The sequence below is a fragment of the Pelobates fuscus genome, chromosome 3 (assembly GCF_036172605.1).
Source record: "Pelobates fuscus isolate aPelFus1 chromosome 3, aPelFus1.pri, whole genome shotgun sequence".
NCBI classification, from domain to species: Eukaryota; Metazoa; Chordata; class Amphibia; order Anura; family Pelobatidae; genus Pelobates; species Pelobates fuscus.
In genome coordinates, this window is record NC_086319.1 from 76,371,218 (window position 1) to 76,394,415 (window position 23,198).

Genomic DNA, 23,198 nt, shown 5'->3' on the forward strand with positions numbered 1-23,198 from the left:
AAGGTTGCAATGTGATGTGATTTTTTTTTCTTTTTTTAATGACAGCATGTATAAAACATAAACATCAGCATTACAAAGACTTGTGATATTGCATCTTCATATGCTTTAAGGCAGGCTTCCCCAAACTCTAGCCCTCCAGATGTTGCTGAACTACAACTCCCATGATTCTCAGCCTATCTATGTCATTCAGAGAATCATGGGAGTTGTAGTTCCGCAACATCTGGAGGGCCGGAATTTGAGGAAGCCTGCTTCAAGGCTTCGAATTATTATTTTGTGTGTATTTCGTTAAATGAAGTCAAGTCGCCTGGTTTATGTCAGTCAAACAGATAGGTACCGTAGTGTGATTGATTTGCTCCCATTCCGTTTACAGGACGATTTCCTGTAGTGGAATAGCCCGGGGATAATTTACTGCCTGAATCTCTAGAGAATTCAACTTGGAGCTAAACTAGCAAAAATAAGGACACACTTTTCCCTATAGAAATATGTAACATTGTTTGTAACACCCAATATAATGAGGACTCCTTTTTATTGGGCTGGATATGTAGGACGAATCATTAATCTTAGTTTATACCAGACACATGTATATGATGTGCAAGATAAGCAATAAAGTGAGAAGTTATGATTAAGTACAAAATGACTACTGTAATACTGTATATAACTGTTTTCAGTATTGGAATTATTTAAAGATCTTATTCGTTGGTCTCTAGAGACAAAACATTGTTACTATTTACTCCTAATACATAGCCCGGCATCGTTGCAATAGGTACTGGAACACGGCAGGTACCATCCATAATTCAAATGCAGTAAAAAGACAGGCTCTTAGTTAATCAGGTATCTCCAGCAATGGTTTCCAGCCAAAACCACTTTCAGTCATTTCCTGATCCAGAATAAATGCTCTGCCACTCTGAACTAAATTTGTGATACTTCATTCACAGGGTCATTCATAAAAGGAAAAATAGTTGGGAATTTAAAGTGAATTTCAAATTTAAGGCCAAAGTAGCTGAACTGGAAGCATAGCTGACTTGGAGAATTGTTCCAGTTTGTCTATATTGGCCTTAAGTTTTAAATTCTGTTTGAATTCCAGACAATTCTCATTTTAGTGAATAACAGTCTGTGTCAGTCACTATACAAAATGACCTTGCAACATTTAAACCTGTGATGATATCATTTGTCAAACATAGGTATCTAGTGCAAAATATACAGGTTGTAATTAAAGGAACACTATAGGGTCAGGAATACAAATGTGTTTTCCTGAACCCTATAGTGTTAAAAACACTATTAAGGTGGCCGCCCTCCTTGCCCACTTAAAACAAAAGAAAACGTACCTTCACTCCAGCACCACGCAGGTCCACCGGAGCTAGCTATGCCCACGTTCCGCCCCCTTAGCTGATATCAAAACTGACAATCTCAGCCAACCCATAGGAAAGCATTGAGATGCTAATGCACACGCATGGCAAAACACTGCACTAGGCAATAAGCATCTCCTCATAGAGATGCATTGACTCAATGACTGAATCCATTTTTATGGGGAATGTTCAGTGTCTCCATGCAGTGCGTTGAGACGCTGGACATCAGTACTACACTTACTCAAGAAGTACCTCCAGTGGCCGTCTGAGTGACTGCCACTGGAGGTGTCCCTAGGCAGTAATGTAAACACTGCCTTTTCTCTCAAAAGGCAGTGTTTACAGTAAAATGCCTGCAGTGACATGCAATACAAGCTGCAGTTGTTCTGGTAACTACAGTGTCCCTTTAGTTAAAAACTGGTACAAATATACACTTTTGAAATCTGGCATGTACCATTAGTCACTTATGTTCACCTGTCTAGGATTTGGGTCACTATGGTCACCAGAATGAAAATAGTTAATGTAGTAGTTGTGGTGTCTACAGCGTGTCCCTGTAGGCTTTTTCATGTACATTACTGCCTAGTAACACTTCTAGTGGCAGTCACTCAGATGGTCACTAGAGGTGCTTGCTATCACATGGCTGCACATTGTGCAGTACCTACGTTCAGCATCTCCACCCCCTGCATGGAGGCGCTGAACATTCCCTATTGAGATGCATTGATTCATTGTATCTCTATGAGGAGATGCCGATTGGGGCAGTATTCACTTTGAATTCCGAACATTTCTCACATTGGTGAAAAACCCTGATTGTATTCTCCATCTTTAGATGTTAGCGAATGCAGATGAACAGGTATGTTCAAAGTTCTAGGATTGAGCCTGGGGTCTAAAATAAGGCTGAATGATCTGTTGTGTTAGATAGGTCTTTTTTTAAGTTTCAGAAATGACTGGTGTCAAACTACAAAAGGAAAAAAAAGTCAGTGAAAAGAAAAATCATTTTACGTGGTAATGCTTTGTGGGATCTTCAAACCAGATGCCCCTATGTTTTATTATTGGGTCAAGAAGCCAGAGATAAGAATATTTATCATTTTCAGATTGAAGCTGCTTCAGTGACCAGGCTGGATAGAAACCTATTTGTTGGAAAGGAACTCAAAGAAGTTTATAGTGAACTTACTAAAAATATTTCAACTGATCACCTGAAGTTTGACCAGGTATGAATATACTGAATATAATAATAAAAAGTGTGAAACATTCCAATCAATTTTTACTCAATTTAAAAAAAAAAAAACATGTCATTTTAATTTAAAGGACTCAATCATTGAGCCATATGCTACAAAGTTGGATTTCTCAAAATGTGTAGCCTCATCCACATTAACCAGGAATAAAAACCAACGCGTGATCAACAAAGAGCTGGATTCGGTTGCATTGAATGACAAGTCTGATAGGTAACTATGTTTAAAAAATACATTTTTGAAACCTCTTTCAACAGTACTCAGGAAACAGCATATACTAATGTGCTAAATTCACATCACATGTGTACAACTGTAATGTCATTTTGATAGCATATTGACCACAAGCATCAAACACATCACAAGTAACTGGTTAATGTGCCAATTACATCCTTATACAAATACCAATTGCATTGTTTCTGTTTTTTCTGTTTCTCTCAATGTTTACAATGAGTATTTAAAAAAAAGATTTGACATACCTTTACACTTTGCTTACTTTTTTGTTTGGGTGAACCTGACTTTTTTATTCCTTTTCATTAGGAGGGTCTAAAATGTAGCTTAAAGAATCACAATATGATCAGGAACACAAACATGTATTCCTGACCCTACAGTGCTAAACCCACCATTTAAGTGGTTTGCCCCCCCTTAGCCCTCCTATAAAAGTATAAAAAAAGTCACCTTATTTCCAGCACCACATGGGTTTGCCCGCGCTGGCTCCGCCCCCTTTGTGACATAATCTAAATGGACGATTTTTAGCCAATCCAATGTTTTTCCCATAGGGAAAGCATTCGATTGGCTAAAATCGGCACGTTGGCGGGGCCAAATGTCGTTTTGACCAATCAGGACCTCCTCATAGAAATGCATTGAATCAATGCATCTCTATGAGGAAAATTCAGCGTCTCTATGCAGAGTGTTGGGACGCTGAATGGCAGGGCTGCTTTCTGTGCAGTCCTGAGCCAGGAAGCCCCTCCAGTGGCCATCTAAGTAGGGGCCACTTGGAGGCAGTGTTTACAGGAAAATGCCTAAGGGAGCTATTATACTCACCAGAACAACTACAGTAAGCTGTAGTTGTTCTGGTGACCATAGTGTCCCTTTAATAATACATTCAGAGTGATTAGTTAATTGGATGTGTGCCATAGATGGCACGTTAAATCAATTCAGTATTATGGGGGTCGGAATGCTTGATTGAAGTTTGAAAGCTTTTTGTGCTATCTTCTCCCTTTTAATCAAAGGATAAAACCTTTAAGAGCAAGGATGTTGTTTCTGGTGGTACTCACCTGTGCTGTGTAATGGCATCTCTTTTAGAAACATGAGTTATCGGAACTTCATTTCTCCAGTTATTGTATGATAACCCAGTCATGTGAAGCTGTTGACAGATGTGAAAGAATGAAAATTATTGTATTCACTATCTGTAACCCTTTCTTCTGGTTTTATTTTTCAAAATGAAGTGCAGATCAATATATACCAATGGATAAAGAAGCCTCTCGATACTGTAACTCATGGCTTACTTGGTGGAAGTCATTAGTGAATTTTGATGACTACATGAAATACATATCTACAAAGGTATGAGAGTTTAGTCTTCTGTAGATTTTGTGTAGGGGCGCTCAAAAGGTAGATCGCCAGATGCAACTCCTATTAACTACAATTAGAATGCTTTTAGAATAACAAAGCATCATGGAAGCTGTAGTTCTAAAATGCCTGGGGATCTACCTGTTGGGCACCCCTGCTTTAGTGCCATATACCTCTGTTTCTTTACATTAACTTTACTGTAGGTCTATTGAAAAAAGTAGGGATATCTTGCTTAAAGGTACACTGTAAGCACAATAATCACTACAGCCTATTGTAGTGGTTATGGTGCACGGAGTGAAGTTCCTACACTATTGCAAAACCATTTTGGATCAATTTGATTAAAAAAAACCTAGGTCACTGGGTCTCTTGTTCACTGGGTCTCTTGTGGCTCCCAAAGCCCACCCCTTCTAGTAAAATTATCTACTTCTCAAACTTTAAACTTGCTTGGGAGTATTTAAAGGGTCATCCTATAGGCACATTTACCGTATATACTTGAGTATAAGTCGAGTTTTTCAGCACATTTTTTGCGCTGAAAAACCCCAACTCGACTTATACTTGAGTCAATGTCTGTATTATGGCAACTTACATTGCCATAATACAGACAATGGGGCTGTGTAAGAGGGGGGCTGGCAGAGCGTTTACTTACCTCTCCTGCAGCTCCAGTCAGCTCCCTTCTCCTCCGCGCCGGTCCGTTCAGCACCTCTGTCAGCTCCCACTGTAAGTCTCGCGAGAGCCGCGGGGTCATAGTGCGGCTCTCGCGAGACTTACACTGGGAGCTGACAGAGGTGCTGAACGGACTGGCGCACAGGTGAAGGGAGCTGACAGGAGTGCAGGAGAGGTAAGTGCTTCCTGCCAGTCCCCCTCCACTGAACTGCCATTGCCACTGGACCACCAGGGAGTGAGAGCCCCCCTCCCTGCCATGTATCAAGCAGGGAGGGGGGGACGAAAAAAAAATATATAATAATAAAATAATATTAAAAATAATAATAAAATAATAAAAAAAATATTAATAAAACAAAAAAATTATTAAAATAAAAAAATAATAATAAAAATGCCCACCCCCCCACACACACACTACATTCATACACACACACTGCACTCATACACACACACTGCACTCATACACACACACTGCACTCATACACACACGCCACTCACACACACACTGCACTCACACACACACTGCACTCATACACACACACTGCACTCATACACACACACTGCACTCATACACACACACACTGCACTCACACACACACACTGCACTCACACACACACACTGCACTCATACACACACACTGCACTCATACACACACACTGCACTCATACACACACACTGCACTCATACACACACACTGCACTCATATACACACACTGCACTCATATACACACACTGCACTCATATACACACACTGCATTCATACTATACACACACTGGAAATAAATATTTAATTAATATACATTTTTTAGGATCTAATTTTATTTAGAAATTTACCAGTAGCTGCTGCATTTCCCACCCTAGTCTTTTACTCGAGTCAATACGTTTTCCCAGTTTTTTGGGATAAAATTAGGGGCCTCGGCTTATATTCGGGTCGGCTTATACTCTAGTATATACGGTAAGTAGATATATATTTTTTTCTTATTTTAAATAACTGGGACATTGCACTTATTTTATTAAGCGTTGCAATCTAGAGAAGCAGAGACAAAGAACGGCTTGCAAGATTCTATGGGCACTTCTATAAAATTGTTGCAAACTAGGACTAAGTTCTGAAAGTGATGCATTCACCATGAAAACCAGCCGCAACAACAATGGTAATTCATCCACTTTAAGAGCTTTGTCCCAATTTTCCATTAGCGACACTTTCCTAAATCTTTCCCTTTGTCTCATTCTGAACAATAAATAATGATTTTGCTTCCATCTGTCAGTAAAAATTGCCTTAAACTGTTTGATCTAGTCCAGGAGTAGGCAACCTACGGCACTAGTGCCATGCACGGCACTCGAGGTGTCTTTGCACGGCACTCAAGGCTGCTAGAGCCAAATAGGCTCTGGTCTATCAGGAGTCCCAGTAAAACTTCAGATATCTGCTAATATGTAAAGGTGGTGAAGGACAATCCTCAATTTCTGCATTGCAGCACTTAGAGGAAGTGATCTCAGATCTGTAGTAGAGCAGCCCACAGCTGCTGTTGCAGCTCCTGTCCTTGACCTGTACCTGGCCAGCCTGGTCCCCACTGGAACCCAGGGAAGTCACTAACACTGCTAGATATACACAGAAATGCACAATAACCCTCCCCTCATACAAATAATATGAACAGCCAACAAACATACACACAATCCGCACAAACGTAGCCCGCTAACAATCCACATACATGCACACAAACCCACATGCAGCCTCTCACATGCAATACACCAAACAGCCCCCAGACATACACACACAATTCCACAAGCAGCCCCCATACACAGCCCACATTCATAAGTATCATACACGATACCATAAACTACTAATGAACATTTACAATATAATAGCTCCTATACGCACAAATACAACAATACAAAGCAATCACAGTAAAAATAACACAAGCAGAATACACCAGCATACACACCTCAATTTAAAAAAAATAGGACCGGCACGCTACGGGACATCACACTCCTATATCGGTGCTGCTAAAAGGTTGCCTGCCCCTGATCTAGTCTATTGCCTTGGTTTACTATTGAAACTCCATAACACTGCAGAGTTTGCATTGTTATTAACCCCTTAAGACCGCAGGACGTTCTATGCCGTCCTTATTTAGATGGCTCTAAAATCCGCAGGGCGGCATAGAACGTCCTGCGGTCTTATGTACTTACCCGGTCGCCGGCGATCCCACGCCGGCGATCCCACGCCGGCGATCGCGGTATGGGGGACTTACCTGGGAGCCCAGGGAGTCCCCCTCCGTCCTCTTCGGCCCCCCAGGGCCATATAATCGCGAGGTCCTTGCGAGGACCCCGCGATCACATGGACGGCATAGCCGTCCAAGGCAGTGCCAGCAGGGGGAGTGCCTGTAATGACAGGTACTCCCCCTGCTGTCTGAAATTCAAATAAAATCAGTTAACACAGTGTAAAAATAAGATTATATATACTTAGATCATATATATATTTATTATATATATGATCTAAGTATATATATACACATATACACATAAACACAAATATACATACACTGTCTACATGTATTTTAATATTAATATATACATAATTATATATAGATATTAATATCAAAATACACGTACAATGATATTGATTAAATATATATATAATTTTTATTATATATATATTTATATATAATAAAAAATAAATAAATATATAAATACGTTAAAAAAAAAAAAAAAAAAATACAAATAAATAGATAAAAATATATAAACATGCAAAATTTCGTTCTAACTGTATTTTAAAATTAATATATATATATTGATATCAAAATACACGTAGAACGAAATAATATATATATCTATATACATAAGTATATACGTATATATCACTAAATATCTACCTATATATAAATAAAAATAAAAAAAATTATATACATATATATGCACACATATATATATATATATACACACCTATATATATAATAATTCTACGCATATATTTATGTAATAATTTTACATAATTAGGTCATTTTATTAATTACAATTAGCGGGACCTGCCTGACAACCCATGCTGAAACTATAGGGAATTTAATTTGCTAGCACTATATTTAAGCCTGTAACTTTCCAAGACACCATAAAACCTGTACATGGGGGGTACTGTTTTACTCGGAAGACTTCGCTGAACACAAATATTAGTGTTTCAAAACAGTAAAATATATTACAACGACGATATCGTCAGTGACAGTGACATTTTTTGCATTTTTCACACACAAATGGCACTTACACTGACGATATAATTGTTGTGATACGTTTTACTGTTTTGAAACACTAATATTTGTGTTCAGCGAAGTCTCCCGAGTATAACAGTACCCCTCATGTACAGGTTTTATGGTGTTTTCAAAAGTTACAGAGTCAAATATAAGGTTTGCGTTTCAGTTTTTTCACATTAAAATTCGCCAGGTTGCCTTTGAGACCGTATGGTAGCCCAGGAATGAAAATTATCTCCATGATGGCATACCATTTGCAATAGTAGACAACCCAGGGTATTGCAAATAGGGTATGTTTTTTTTTTTTAGTAGCCACTTAGTCACAAACACTGGCCAAAATTTGCGTTCAAATTAGTTTTTTGCATTTTCAAATATTAACACTAACTTTGGCCAGTGTTTGTGACCAAGTGGCTACTAAAAAGAACTGGACATACTCCATTTGCAATACCTTGAGTTGTCTACTTTTGCAAATGGTATGCCATCATGGGGGTAATTCTTATTTCTGGGCTACCATATGGTCTCAAAGGCAACGTAACCAATCTGGCGAATTTCAATGTGAAAAAACTGAAATATGTAACATGCTATATTTGACCCTGTAACTTCCCAAAACACCATAAAACCTGTACATAGGGGGTACTGTTTTACACGTGAGACATCGCTGAATACAAATATGTGTATTGTATTGCAGTAAAAGCAAACAGTATTATGACATTCACAGTTAGAATGTCACGTAGAACTAAAAAAATTTAAAAAAATCTTATTTTCTCTCATTTTTGTAATATGTTTTTCATATTAAATTATGTTCCATACCTAAATATTTGATGTTAAACGAAAGCCCTGTTTCCCCTGAATAAAATGATATAGAATAAGTGTGGGTGCATTTAATATGAAAGAGGTGAATTACGGTTGGACAGACATGTAGCGCAAATGCCAGGTTTTGTTTACGTTTTTTTTGGATCACAACTTGTACATTCGGCTGCGGTGTTAAGGGGTTAAAATTGACCACTTTGTGAATATTTAAGGTGGATTTCAAGATTTTGCAATGGTTATGTAAGGTCCATCAGGTTCACTCAACGTCACAATACTGTACTGTCAGACCAACGGATAGGATTTCATTTCTATTACTTTGATTGCTTCAGGGTCTAGATATTCTCTGGTGCTAAACTATATTATTTATAGATTTGTGGACCTAAAGTTGCTCATCATTGTGTTCATGGTGCCCTTTACTGTGCATTAAAATGATGTAAAATAGGAAACAATAGAATTGTCTGCCGTATTATATTACAGCTTCATTTTGAGAAGACCTCACTATTTCTACAAAACTGGTAAAGTTGTTTGGCAATACCTCGTTCTTGTAGTAATATGAGAAGTCAGGTTACAGTTCGATCTATTTTTTGAAGCTAATTTGTTTTAATAAAAAGATGATAGAAGATTTGGTAGTATATCCATTTTAATTGGTTGATTAAGGTATATATGAGCTGAAATATAGAATGTCAATGTTTCTTTTTGTACTTTGTAAGGACAGAATCCTAAAATTAGCACTTTGAATTTATGAAACAGCAAAAAAATTAAACTTGATGTTGATGGTACTCATGATCTGTATGTGTACCGTACACTGTCCTAGAGCTATGATGGCAAACCTTTTTGAGCTTAAATAGCAATATTCCATGGTAGTCAAGTAACAGACAAACACAGGGTTTATCACTAAAGAGAGAATTGCTTTGAATTTAAAGCAAATTTTAAAGTTTAAGCCAAAATAGCCAAATTGGATACAAATCTACAATCCACTTCTGTTTTCAATCTAGGTATTTCGGCCTTAACCCCTTAAGGACCAAACTTCTGGAATAAAAGGGAATCATGACATGTCACACTTGTCATGTGTCCTTAGTTACTCCAAGCCTCATGACCTCTTCAGTAATTTGAAGTGGTCATCGTGCTTGGAAACTACATGTGCAGTGTTTTGCTTTGAAATGCTGCACATCTGGAGATTAACCCATCTGCTGCAGGAGGGGTATCTTCGCAGCTTTCAGTATCATTGGGGTGTGGTTAGCCAGCCCGTAACAAGAGTCCTGGGCTGGCTAATGTCAATTCTATGCTTAATCCTATGCACAGAATTGCATTAATTGTCTCAGAGCGGTCAGCTGATGCTTTCAGCTAATGAATGGCCTGCAGGAATGACTTCCTGCTTCTGCAGCTCTGCAGAAGCCAAATGTTGTCACTGGCAAATGAAGGACCCTAGCGGGACCCAGGTAAAAACGCAAATCATTTTAAACTGGATTGCCCTGTTACCAGGAAACAGGGCCAGGGTACTCCTGACATCATAACTACTACAACGGGCCGTAGCGGTTTTTGATGAATGGAGCAATCCTTCAAATTTGGAATTCCCAGCATTTCTCACATTAACAACTAGTCCTAAAGTGTTCAAACCCACTGTGTCCTCTCATAACACATCTCTAGTAGTAGTCCTACACGTTTTATTTTAACTCTATCCTTTCCACAACAATAAGCTACTATTACCCTCTTCCCACCACAATAGTCCCCTTCTTCCCCACATATCATTCCTCTCTAACCATATAGTTCTATGTTAACATCCATCACTGCCATATTAGTAGAAGCCCTGAATCTTAGCATTCTATATCCGCATACCTTCTTCCTTCATCGATACTAAGTGCCCCACTGATGGACTTTCCTTCCTGCTATACGTTACCATCCTATGTCGGGTTCTCCTGTCCTGTCGGCTACCTGTTTCTGCACAACTCCATATATGTGCTGATAACAATAGTGACATGTTACCTAAAAATGGTGGCATGTTACATTAAGCCCCTTTGCGCACAATGTTTAATTGAGCCTCCAGGATTTATGGCTAGTATGAAAGCAGGCACTGATTGGTTCAATGCATCTGTATGAGAAGATGCTGATTGGCCAGCGCAGTATTTGGCCCCACCTCCGCCCCTCCTTCTTGGCTGAGAAAATCAGAATTGACAAGATTGTCAATTCTGATGATCTCAGACAAGGAGGCGGGGTGAGGGTTTGAATCAGCACTGGCAGACCCACACGGCGCTGGAATAAACATGAGTTATCTTATTTAAGGAGAATAAGTGGGACAGGCCATCTAAATAGTGTTTTTAACACAATCAGAAATCAGAAATACACATTTGTATAAGATGTAAGTAACATCTGAATGAAAATGAAACCATTTTGTTTTCATGCAGGCTGTCACTCACAACCAGGGAAGGTGTAATCAGGGCTGCGTAAACAGAAACAAAAATTATTTAACTCCTAAATGGCAGAGATTTGAGCAGTGACACTTCAGAGGCATGATGTATACACGAAAACTGCTTCATTAAGCTAAAGTTGTTTTAGTGCCTATAGTGTACCTTTAATACAATGGAGATCTATCCACTGAATAAATTAGGTTTTGTTGAGATGACTAACAAATTTAGGACAGAAACACTTTTTTAGCTTTCCTATTGTACGTTTACATCCAGAATCCTATTCCATGTACAAGTCTGTGATCTGTTTATAATGGAGTCCAGTGGTGTATCCTGGTTTTGTGCTACCCTAGGCATGACAAAACTCAGGCGACATCCGCCACCCTCCCTTCCTCACCTTCTAAATACACACACACACATTCACTGACAGACACACATACACTAGCTATCAGACACGCATACACTCTCACTAACAGACACACACACACTCACTAACAGACACACACACACACACACACACACTAGTCACCAACAAAGGAACAATGAAGTAGTTGTAAATCTAATCATTAGCGTGATGTTGCTCTTTAACAAGGAGAATTAATAATGCAATAATGTCAAAGTTCTATGGAAAGATGAATTATACACATGGTCACTGTACCTTGACTTTCAAACAGCCACTTGACGCTTGTTCGGTAGGGACTTTGCAATAACATTCACCACGGTTTATATGTAAGAGAACGTATTAGATGAAATTACTTATTGTAATGTTTGTCCTTTCCATGATGTACTTGAAATCAATAGGACTACAATTTACATGTTTTCTTGTAAAAAAAAAAAAAACTCTGTAGAAAATTATATATGTAAATGAAACTGTCTGCATATTTGTTATGCCACATATTATGTGTCCATTTAAATGTGCAATCCTGCTCTTTTTATAGGACCTAGATTACTTGAAAGTGATATATCACTTATACAACAGTGATTCTGAGGATGAGGAACAAGCTAAATTGGCTTTAAAGAAGATGGAAGAAGAGCTGAAAAGGTTTGTATTTACAATTCATTCCTCACTCTGTCCTAGCAGAAATAACATGACCAGAGAGGTTCATGAATATGAATCTGTTTATTTATATCCAGTAGGATTTGCATTATCACCTTAAAATGAATGGTAAAATCCCCCGGTGTATGGATTGTAACAAGACCAGATAGAGTACAGGATATAGTAGGACCTGGATTTGGTTTAAATTGGGTCTTTCTACTTAAAAATAGTCCACTTTCTATATATACGATGCACATACATACTCACCCATAAACATAATGTAATATCAGTCACTGTGTCGGACTTTCTGGTTTTCTATCTATCTAATTTGTCTGCCTCTCTATGTGTTTCTTTCTGACTAGTCTGTATGTCTCCCTGTCTATCGTTCCATGTAATCTGTCTGTTTGCTTTTATTTTTAAAGGGACATGCATTACTTTGAAACAACTGTCTCATTCCGAAGTATATGCTTTGAATGACACAGTTGCCTCACTCTGCAGGCTGAAAAAAAAGCTGTTCATTATATATATATATATATTTATTTTTTTATATTTACCTCTTTCTTCTTTCTTATACTTTCCACAGTGGAGACATTGATCAAACCAATCAGTGTACTATTCTTACTTTTCAAATCTACTTAATGCTACCATCATAGGGTGTCATCATTCTAATATCCACACATCAATCTTTTAAGGTCAGCTCAGAGTGTTATTACAAACAAATCAAACAGTGGTTCATACCCTTCTTAAAAAAGGATCTTGTTGCGTAGATGGCATTAGCTAGCTTAGCCATTCTTCAGTGTACTACTCATTTCACAACCAATTTTAACATTTTGTATAATAATAATAAAAAAATAAACTCTTAAGAAAAACAAAACTGTTCTTTAGATTTTTCCCATTATAAATGTGGTCTTTATTGCACTGGAGAAAGCAGTGATGGTACAATAAACTTATTTTGAGCAGTTGCTTCAGCTTGGATGGGATCATTGGGACCTCTGGTTTAAATGGACACTATAGCATTGGAAATAACACGTTTTTCTAATCCTATGGTTTTTAATGACCTACTTTAGTGTCCCCCCGCCATGTGAAGGTTTGAAAGGCAAGATTTGCTTACCTTTCAGCCCTCGCCACTCCACTCTCTATTATTAGTCACCATTGTAGAATATCTCATCAAATCCAATGTTTCACCATCGGAAAACATTGGAAGGCTAGTGTGCATGCAAAATGCTGCTGTGTGTCAATCAAATGGTCTCTATGAGACTATCTAATTGAATAACCAAGTTTAACTCGGCTATTGGGGAGGGAGCACCACATGTAGACAGCCACTAGAGGCATGTTAATCCTGCAAAGTAAACATTTCCGTTCCTGCAGAACGGCAATGGTTTCAGTTAGAGTTAAAACTATAGACCACCCACACCGCCTAATTGGGATTACGTGTCTTGCTCCCTATAGTGTCCCTTTAAGAACTATTTGCCCACAAGCAACTCTAGCTCACCTACAGTAGTAGGCCACATCAAATCACAGAACATAACCAAGTCCTGAAATATGTAACTTCCAAATGTTCTGGATCCAGCAGGACGTTACAAATCTCAGACTCATCATGCTTTTTTTTCTATGGTGTTGCTCTTCTAAGGACACCAGAGAAAAGTAATTAAACAGCAATGTGAGCATGCCATAAAATATATGTACTGTACTGTGTGACGCAACTCCTGGCCATTTCTGCCCTCACAAGAGAGCTCCACCTGTTGTTGGCAAACTGTAAACACTATCTGCAAGTTTTCGAAGATCACAGATCCATTTACAGCACTGTACATCACCGGTGACATGAACCAGGCACATCCCTGAGTGTTTAGGAGTGTTGAAAATGCAGAACACATTTGTGAAGATTTTTTTTTTTTTTTTAACACTTCACCAAATTTTCCGTCAGTCCATACTGAAATGAGATTAAGGGCTTTTTGTTTGGGCTTTAAATGCTAATTGATTTATTAAGCCTAAGTAATATTATTTATACCTTTCTTTCTTTAGTTTACCAGATGAGAACGTTTGAACAGTAGCAACTGGAATACTGTTTGTGATTGTGTAGAACTTGTATATTTTCAGCAAATTGTTAATTAAGGCCCCCTGTGTATCCAAGCAAAGCTTTTAGATAGCATTGTTCCTATTGTTTTCTGTTCTGCATTCCCCCTTCCAAGCTCAATTTGCCCAATTCAGTGGGTGGTTGGTTACAGGGCTGTATTTATTTATTCATCATAAAATAAATTTGTGCTTACTGAAAATAATGAGAATTTGGAGAATTTGTTTTGCAGAGAAAGAGACAAAAAGATTGCTGATCTTAGAGCTGAGAAACAAAATTATATGCCTGGCATGTGGAATATTAACAGCGTAATGCTCGGAGGTCTTGGATCTGATCCTAGCTTACAAGGTAATAGGAAATAACTGATTTAAACACATAGATAGAAACATAGAATGTGACGGCAGATAAGAACCATTTGGCCCATCTAGTCTGCCCAATTTTCTAGATTTTACTTTTATACGCCATGTTGCTCCCAGTAAAACAGCAGTAGTGTTTAGCCACATGTCTTGCAAATCAGTCAACCAGTAATGTGTATCTCAACCGTCTAATTCCACTCAGATGTACAAAACAGAGTGGTTTATTCAGTAAGTGAAATATCAACTAGGACGTTCAAGGCAAAAATATCAGAATTGGTAGAGTTCCCCAACTACCTTTCCGAACCACTTATTTTGGCTTACAAGGTGCATTCTCCTTGTTAATTCCCCACACTTTATCACATGATGACAATTATATTTATGTTTTTTCCTTATAATTCCATAAAATGCATTACTGTACCAATGCTATCTTATTTACTAAACCAAAGAATTGTGGAGAAATGATAAGAGGAGTTGCACATTTGGAATTGGAGAATTTTACCCATTTGTCTTTTTTAACCTAAATTTAAACTGCAAATTACTTATCAGATCTGTGCAATTACTGATTTAGGCATTGGTTTGATAGTTTTGTATAAGATAAACTTTTAAACAAAATATTTCGAGAAAAAAATATTTAGATTTTTTAAAATAAATTGATATATTTCTTTATTTTAAAATGTAAAAAATACATTTTAAAAGTTTATCTAAAAACACTAAATCATTACAAAAGCTTATCCAAAAATATTAAATTGAGGCCTTAGTGATTAACCCGAGTTGTTTTAATGTTTAAGATTCTTTCTGAACATCTCCTTCAAGTACCATAAACGTCATATCTAAAAAACGCTACACCTCACAGCATAGCTAATGACAGCTACACCTCATCGCATACTTTAAAACTCAATGAAAACTCAAGACACCCTCTCTAGTAACTAATAGTACCACTGAAAATATCTTGAAAAACATCATACCTCTTAATTTTTTACATTTTATTTTAACTTGTAAACATTGTTGTTACCAATACAAAATGTTAAATTATTTTTCTGTAGGAGACAGGTGCACCTGAAGTTATTTGATTAAAACTGTATTTTTCCATTAAATATTTTATTTATTAACTTATTTTTCCACAAGAATGACATGAAAAATACTTCAAACTACTGTACTGGTCAGGTTAGCCATTGTCAATAAAGTTTTGTTTATTTTGGGTCAATATCTGAGAATGGGCCAAAATCATTGGCAAAGAAACATCATTTAAAGAAACATGAATTAGAGATATTGCCTTCCTTGGGTTTTATAGTACATAAATAGCTCTGTCTTTATTGTACGCCAAGAGGTTTCCTTACGTTGATTTCAGGATATTGCTTATTTTCAGGGGCAGAAATATACTTACAGTTTTGACAGTGTGAATGCATAGAAATATAAACGACCTAATTGCGAATTCATTTACATTCAAATTATAGCTTGCCATTTAATGCTATGCAAATTACCCAGCAAAATACACTTACAGCTGCATTTGGAACGTTATCAAGTTCATTTATTACATAGATTGTTCATATCAGATAAATATTGACACGAAATTTGCCAGCTCTGGTTGCTCAGTGCTAATTGATCTCTTTTTCACTAACATGACACTTTATCTTGTTTACAAAGAAACTCACAAACCCTTCACACCATCATCATCATTATCCAATCACTTCAGTATTTGTCGTTCAAAAATCTATGCCAAAATTTAAAAGAATACATTAAGCTAACTACAACAAAATTCAGCTCGTGTTCTAAAAGTTTAATGGCTGTAACCCATGCTTCTTATCTGATACATTTTGCAACAGTCGTTCTTTTTGTTATCGTATTTGGTTTATCTGCTAAAGTGATGTGTAGAGAATTAAAAACAGGATTGCCAAATTTAGTCCAAAGTAGTCCAAGTATAAAAAGAAAAGTTTCCAACTTAGATAAAATCATAGCTCATCATTTGAGCATAATGTGTAAGGTTTTAAAGTAATTAGACTTTTGCGTGTAATTCCTTCTGGTTTTTCACACAAAAAGTCACCACGCCTTTTTTTTGCATTATTTTAAATCATATCCACTGTGAGTTCTACAATCTGGTACTACCCATCACTGGATGTATCTATAGACTATTTTTCTAAGGATATGTAAGTATGGTGAGAAACTTGAATTTGTCCTAGGCTTTCCACATACAGACAATAATATTTATTTTGTACAGAGACTCTAAAAATCAAATAGTAAATGTGCTAAAAAATTCCACTAATGTTCGCTTATTTTTTTATTTATTTTTACTTGTCTAAAACAGATGATAGAAAAACTGAAATGAAAGGAATCTCATCTCAGGTATTATTTTAATGTTTTCAATATTATCTATGTAACTTCTCTATCTCAGCGATGGGCAAAAGGATAGAGTCCAGGGTGTTGTACAACTAACTACAACTATGAAGTTTTATCAGCCTCGAGGCTTGCAAAGCATCATGGGAGTTGTAGTGATGCAACTACAACTGAAGATCTATATTTTTGTCACAAACTGCTCAGACTTAACTCTCAAATTTCTTTGTTTTTTTTAGTTAAATAAAACCTGTAGGAACCTGTAGGAAAGCATGTGATACGGTTTGCAAATATAGTGGTCTTGTACCCAGTGACTTGCAGCATAAAAATATATAGATGTTAAAAATACTCTGCTATTATTTAGGTTATTTAAATGTTTGTTCTAATTTTATAGAAACAAACACATAATGAAATTCTACAGAAAAAAATAAATGCCATATGGAAAGCACTTCATGTTCCGGAAGCACTGAGACTTGACATGGCGATTAAATACAGCTCAGCTGAATACCAAGATTGTCTTCCACAGGTGAGACCGTTAACTATCTGTAGCACTTTTTTCCTACCTATAACCAAAGGGTTCACAAACATTTATTCACAGTACATTCCAGTTAATGCATTCCAGGTAATATTTGCATATTCAAATCCAAGAGTTACAATTTAGGCGTCTCGGAAAAAAAGTTGTGGGCAATGTGGCTATTAACTACCTTTGTTTAAAAACCTACAGTTCTTTATCCTATGTAAATATTTTGGTATCCATACATGCATCTTGGGGGAATAAAACTTTGAAGTTCTAGTGCCAACACAAATGAGGCATTGACAGACAGTCAAAACACTTTATTTTTACCGTTTTGTTCTGCACGAATTGGAGCATTATGTTTTAAAAAAAAAAAACCAACTATACAAATCCACTCCAAAAGAAGTTGAGATGGGCCGTCTTGCCTTTACAAGTATAGAATTTGCAGAATTTAGGGGGCAGAACCTGATGGTCAGTAGAAAGACCTACACAAATCCCAATAAAACTTGTTAGGGAAGCAATTGATGCAATTAGTTGATGAATCTCAAATATATTAAGAATTGCAATAATTTTCATACACAGTCCCCTTATTTCAAGGGCGCAAATGTAATTGGACAAATTAACACAATCATAAATAAAATGTTAATTCTTAATACTTTGTTGGGAAAACTTTGCAGGCAATAACTACTTGAAGTCTACAACACATGGGCATCACAAAACTCTAGGTTTCCTCCTTTGTGATGCTTTGCCAGGCATTTACTGTATCTGTCTTCAGTTGTTGTTTGTTCGTGGGTCTTTCTGCCGTTTTATGTTTAGCAAATTAAATGCATACTCGATCAGGTTGGGATCAGGTGGTTGACTCGGCCATTGCAGACTATTCCACTTCTTTGCCTTAAAAGAGCTCCTAGGATGCTTTTGCAGTGTGTTTTGGGTCATTGTCCATCTGTAAAATGAAGCACCGTCCAATCAACTTCGCTGCATTTGGCTGAATCTGAGCAGACAACATATCTATATACACTTCAGAATTAATCTGGCTGCATCTGCCTTCTGTCACATCATTAATAAACACTAGTGACCCAGTGCCATTGAAGCCATACATGCCCATGCTATTACATTGCCTCCTCCGTGTTTTACAGATGATGTGGTATGCTTCGGATCATGAGCCGTTCCAAGCCTTCTCCATACTTTTTTCTTCCTAATATTTTGGTACATGTTGATCTAAGTTTCATCTGTCAAAATAATGCTTTTCCTGAACTGGGCTGGTGTTTTTGTTTAAATATAATTCTTAATTTTTGATGTGCATGTTTACACCAAGAGTGTCAGGTTGCCTTCTGTGGTAACCAGGGATGTCCCCCATGGTACTCACCTCTTACAGGAGGAGAAGGATCCTCTCCAGCATCCCTCTTCGTTCTCCAGCGGTATTCACGTCGGCCGCGATAGCCCCGCCTCCTTTTATGATGCAGTGCGGGTGCGTCAACGTCATGACACTAATGTCGTCACGGCCCGCCAAAATGTTCGAATTCGGACGTTTTGGAGGGCATGGCTACCATCCTAACGAGCCACAGTATAAAAAAGGACTGAAAGGGCTAGGTTCATTGCCCTGTTGTGGTTCATTATTGTTCCCTATAGTGCTTTATCTGTATTCTGGTTATTGACTTTGGCTCCTTTTTGACTAATCTCCATTAGATCCGTCATGTAAGCGGGGGGAGGGCAGGAAGAGAAGAGGGGGGATGGTAGGGGAGAGAGGCTATTGCGGGGGGGGGGGAACCCGCCTGCACCACAGCCACCCATGCCCCAGCACCGCGCGTTTCCTCGGTCACCCGTCTATTCGGTCTCCCGCTCCCGCTGTCCTGCCGGCCTACGGGCCATGTATTCGATCCAGGGAGCCCAGAGTCAGGTGCATTTTTCTCCTGTCCTCCTCAAGTCCGCCGTGAGGTTCTCCATGCTGTAGATCTCTTCCACTGTTTCCATCCAGCTTGCTATTGTCGGTACTGCCGTAGACTTCCAGCGGGCAGGGATCAGACTCTTGGCAGCGTTCAGGAAGTGTCGCCTGAGTGATCTCTTGTACGCACCAAGTGGAGTCGTGGTATGGTGGAGGAGCATCGGCAGGGGTTGCAACGGTATGTCTGAGTCTAGGATCTCCCGCAGTCTCTCGTGTACTTGTTGCCAGAAGGCCTCTATAGGTGGGCATGACCTGTGGGTTTTGAAATTCGCCTGCCTATTGAAGTCTAAGGCGGTTCGCCGGGTTCGCCCGTTCGCGAACATTTGCGGAAATTCGCATTCGCCATTCGCGAACGGAAAATTTCATGTTCGCGACATCACTAATGAGAATAAACACTTGAGTAAAATAAAATTGACCAAACACTAAACAAAAAACAGTAGCAGTTGACTTGTAGTCAGGTTGTGGCACCTCTCTTCTCTCTGGGTTTGAAGACATTCGTATTCTCCATATATGACAGGGTTGAGGGTGAGGCGCTTCCACTGCAGCCGCGTTTTGATTTGTTAGTCTCAGAACTGGGCCTTCTTTGGGATCCAAGGCCTTGTAGTATTTTCCCTCCTTGGTTATCCAGAGTTATAAGGGTCTTTGGTGTCACCCATCTGTAGGTTATTCCTGCTGCCTGGAGCAGTTTGGTGAGTGGCCGCATTGCTTTGTGCCATAGCAGTATGTCCCTACTTAAGTCCTGGAAGAAGCAGATTTGGCATGCCTTAAAATCATATGGGGTCTTCCCTTGGAATGCAGCCAGCAGTCCTAGCTTGTCAGATATTGTGCAGCAGCGTCAGATGAGGTCACATGGTGCCAATGTGATGGCCTGAGGTGATTTTGCAATTCTCCAGACTCCGTCAAATAAGAACTGTTTGGCCTGTGGCTGGCAGGACTGCAGCCACCAAGCGCCTAATGAAGTGAGGCAGTTCTTCCAGTGGCAGTGTATCTTGGACCACTCTGATTTGAATGTTTTTCCTTCTGCCCCTATCATCCAGTATATTAATTTGCCTGGTCATTGTGACATGCATAGTTTGTAGATGTTGAACCGTTTTGCCTAAGGCATGAAAGTTTTGTTTCAGGGCTATAAAGGTCTGTTTCTGTTGCCTGAATGCAAGTGGTGACAGCCTGTACTTCAGTGGTTAGTACAGCTAGGTCAGCTTCCTACATCTGCTTCAGACTTTGCTGCAAGCCTGCTAGCACATTTTGTATATTCTTTTTAGAGTCAGGGGTATGGTCTCCTGCATTTTGTGCAGTCACCGTAGGGTGGGTAGCGGAGGGAGGGCTGCCTCTGTGGTCCCATTTTATCAAAGATACAGGTGAGGCCTGTGATATGGAGGGAGCCAGCAGCATTTGGTTTTATATCGCGCTGTGGTTTCGGGTTGTGTGGAGGCGGTTTTTGTGACCTGCACCCCATCCCACCAGAAGTGTGCGAGACAGGTTGTTGGATCTCCGGTGTATTCCATTACCTTGGTCCCCCAGCAATTTCTTGCAGCTGTGTGCCCACGCGGTTAGCCTTGAGGCTTCGGCTTCGGGTTTTCGTGCCTGGAGTTATAAAGAACGGCATTAGCAGGTTTAGCAAGATGCTCTGTAGCGGACCGTTGCTTGTGGGGCTGTTAATAGTGCGGGATGCTCCCTATTTTAGACAGAGTTTTGGAGCTCCGAGTAATGGCGTCTGCTCCGTTGCGGTGACAAGCTCCGCCCCAGCACATTTTTTTTTAACACCTAAAGAGGAATACAGTGCAAGGTTTAGAAAACTTAATAAAAATAAACAGGTAAGAGAAAAGCAATTGGCACTGTTAATAAATTTCAAAAATAGAATTAAAGATAAGCCATAACACCAGGAGCACACAAGAAGCAAATAATGCACAGGAGTCCATCACATTATAGATAAACCGGAGTGCAACCTATGCCGGCCTCTGTGTGCCTCAAGCGCCCTCAACCGATTTGCAAGTGAACGTCTGGGCTCCCAGGAGAGAACCTCTTGATCCAAGTAAGCCTCCCTGTTGTGTATCACAAGCTGCAGCCTTGTCCAAAGCTTCCTCTGGGTCTTTCGATTGCCGTCGCCATCTTGGAGGGCAAACTGGGAGGCCTTTCCCGGGGCCCGGGACAGGCCCCAGCTCCAAGCACTCTCAGGCTCAGACCCGAACAGTCCTGTGCCAGGGACAATTGTCAGAGTGAATTCCGCTGTCATCTCTCAGTAGGGCCTGTATATTCGCACACTGGTCAAGTCTGCTGGGATATTCTTTGATATTACGGGGATACTCTGTGATATAAAAGCTCACTGTGGCCTTGTGAGGGAGACTGCATTGTCCGCTATACGGGCCAGAAAATTTAGGAAGATGAGATCAGGTGCAGACAGTGAAGTCGCCATGCTTGTCAGCTTTATGCTTTCAATGTAGGCACCTGCCATCTTGAGAGGCTCGTGGGCCCATCGTAAGAGTCTTAGAGTTTCTCCCCGCTGGAGAAACTCACACTACAGCAGCGGAATCTCTTGCCTAACAGTCAACCGCCTGGCACACCCAAGATGGCTGCCGCAACACAGCACCCATGACCCCAGGAGAGCTCGGTAGTCCTGATCTGAAGAGAGCATTTTGAAGCACGCTTTGACAGGTTCTACCACTACATTTAGCTGTAATAATTTTGGTGACTATAATATCCCTTTACAATTACACTGCCAATTCCACCATAACGTCCTCATATTAGCTAGTTGTGGTGGAGAAAGAAAGGGAGTGGCCAAATGGGGCAAGTCAGAGATGCAAGTAGGGTCAGTGACAAGATGGCCACCGCATTACAGCACCCATGACCCCAGGAGTGCTCGGCAGTCGTGATCTGGAGAAAGCATTTTGAAGCACACTTCAATAGGCTCTGCCAGGAGTTCTGGCAGCACTTGCGTAGCCGACCCCACATCGCTGCTCTGCCTGCGGAGTCCATAAGTAGAACTTCTGTATTGGAACATTGTCCCCGCTCTGGGCTGGAGGCCCATGTGGACGTAATTTCCATCAACTACCCAAATACCCAAATGTTTGCCCGACCCCCTTAACGGCCTTGGGCCCAAGATCCTGCTGAGTAGAGACGGAGGGTCCCTATAGACATGTGGCGCCGGCTTACCTTAAGGCCTGGGCTTTGGGGGGTGAAAAACCCTGGTGCAGTAGAATTCCTATAGCTCACAAGCATTAAGCTTGGCTTTCCTCACACTACGGCATGAGGGTGAGCCTTGAGGCGTAGTGTGAAATCATGGTGGCAAAGATTCTACATATTCAGAGCTAATGTGGTTTACAGTGCAGAGATTTCTATACTGCTCTTTGCTGATTTTGTTTAATGGGTAGTACCCAGTGGCATTACAGCTAATCTGTTAATAGTAGCATGTTATACCATACTCTTACTAACTACACCTATTTTTAGGTCTAGCCCATACCTTGTATTGTGTTCTCACCTAACTATGCTCCTGCATGTAGAATGTTTGGAAATTGTATTTGCTAGCAAGCATATATTTCCCTCTCGATCTAGACATACTTACTTAGCCTGCTTAACATCACTTAAAATTGTGCTATTGTTTCTTGTGCCACACAGGTTTCCTATTGTTTGATATTTCTATGCCCATGCAGGCTGTTGTGGAGTGGTGATCATCTTTTGTACTTTATGCACAGCAAAAAAAAAAAAAAATC

General features: G+C 39.4%; 1 protein-coding gene across 1 annotated transcript in view; it reads left to right on the forward strand.

The window, feature by feature from the left end:
• The window catches only part of CCDC87 (coiled-coil domain containing 87), a 53,269-nt gene that overhangs the window by 24,718 nt on the left and 5,353 nt on the right, over positions 1 to 23,198 (forward strand). The window contains exons 12-17 of the mRNA XM_063446150.1: positions 2,435 to 2,551; positions 2,649 to 2,785; positions 4,018 to 4,132; positions 12,183 to 12,286; positions 14,584 to 14,702; positions 17,434 to 17,561. Coding sequence (XP_063302220.1) covers positions 2,435 to 2,551; positions 2,649 to 2,785; positions 4,018 to 4,132; positions 12,183 to 12,286; positions 14,584 to 14,702; positions 17,434 to 17,561 — 720 coding nt within the window. The remainder of the gene's footprint in view (positions 1 to 2,434; positions 2,552 to 2,648; positions 2,786 to 4,017; positions 4,133 to 12,182; positions 12,287 to 14,583; positions 14,703 to 17,433; positions 17,562 to 23,198) is intronic.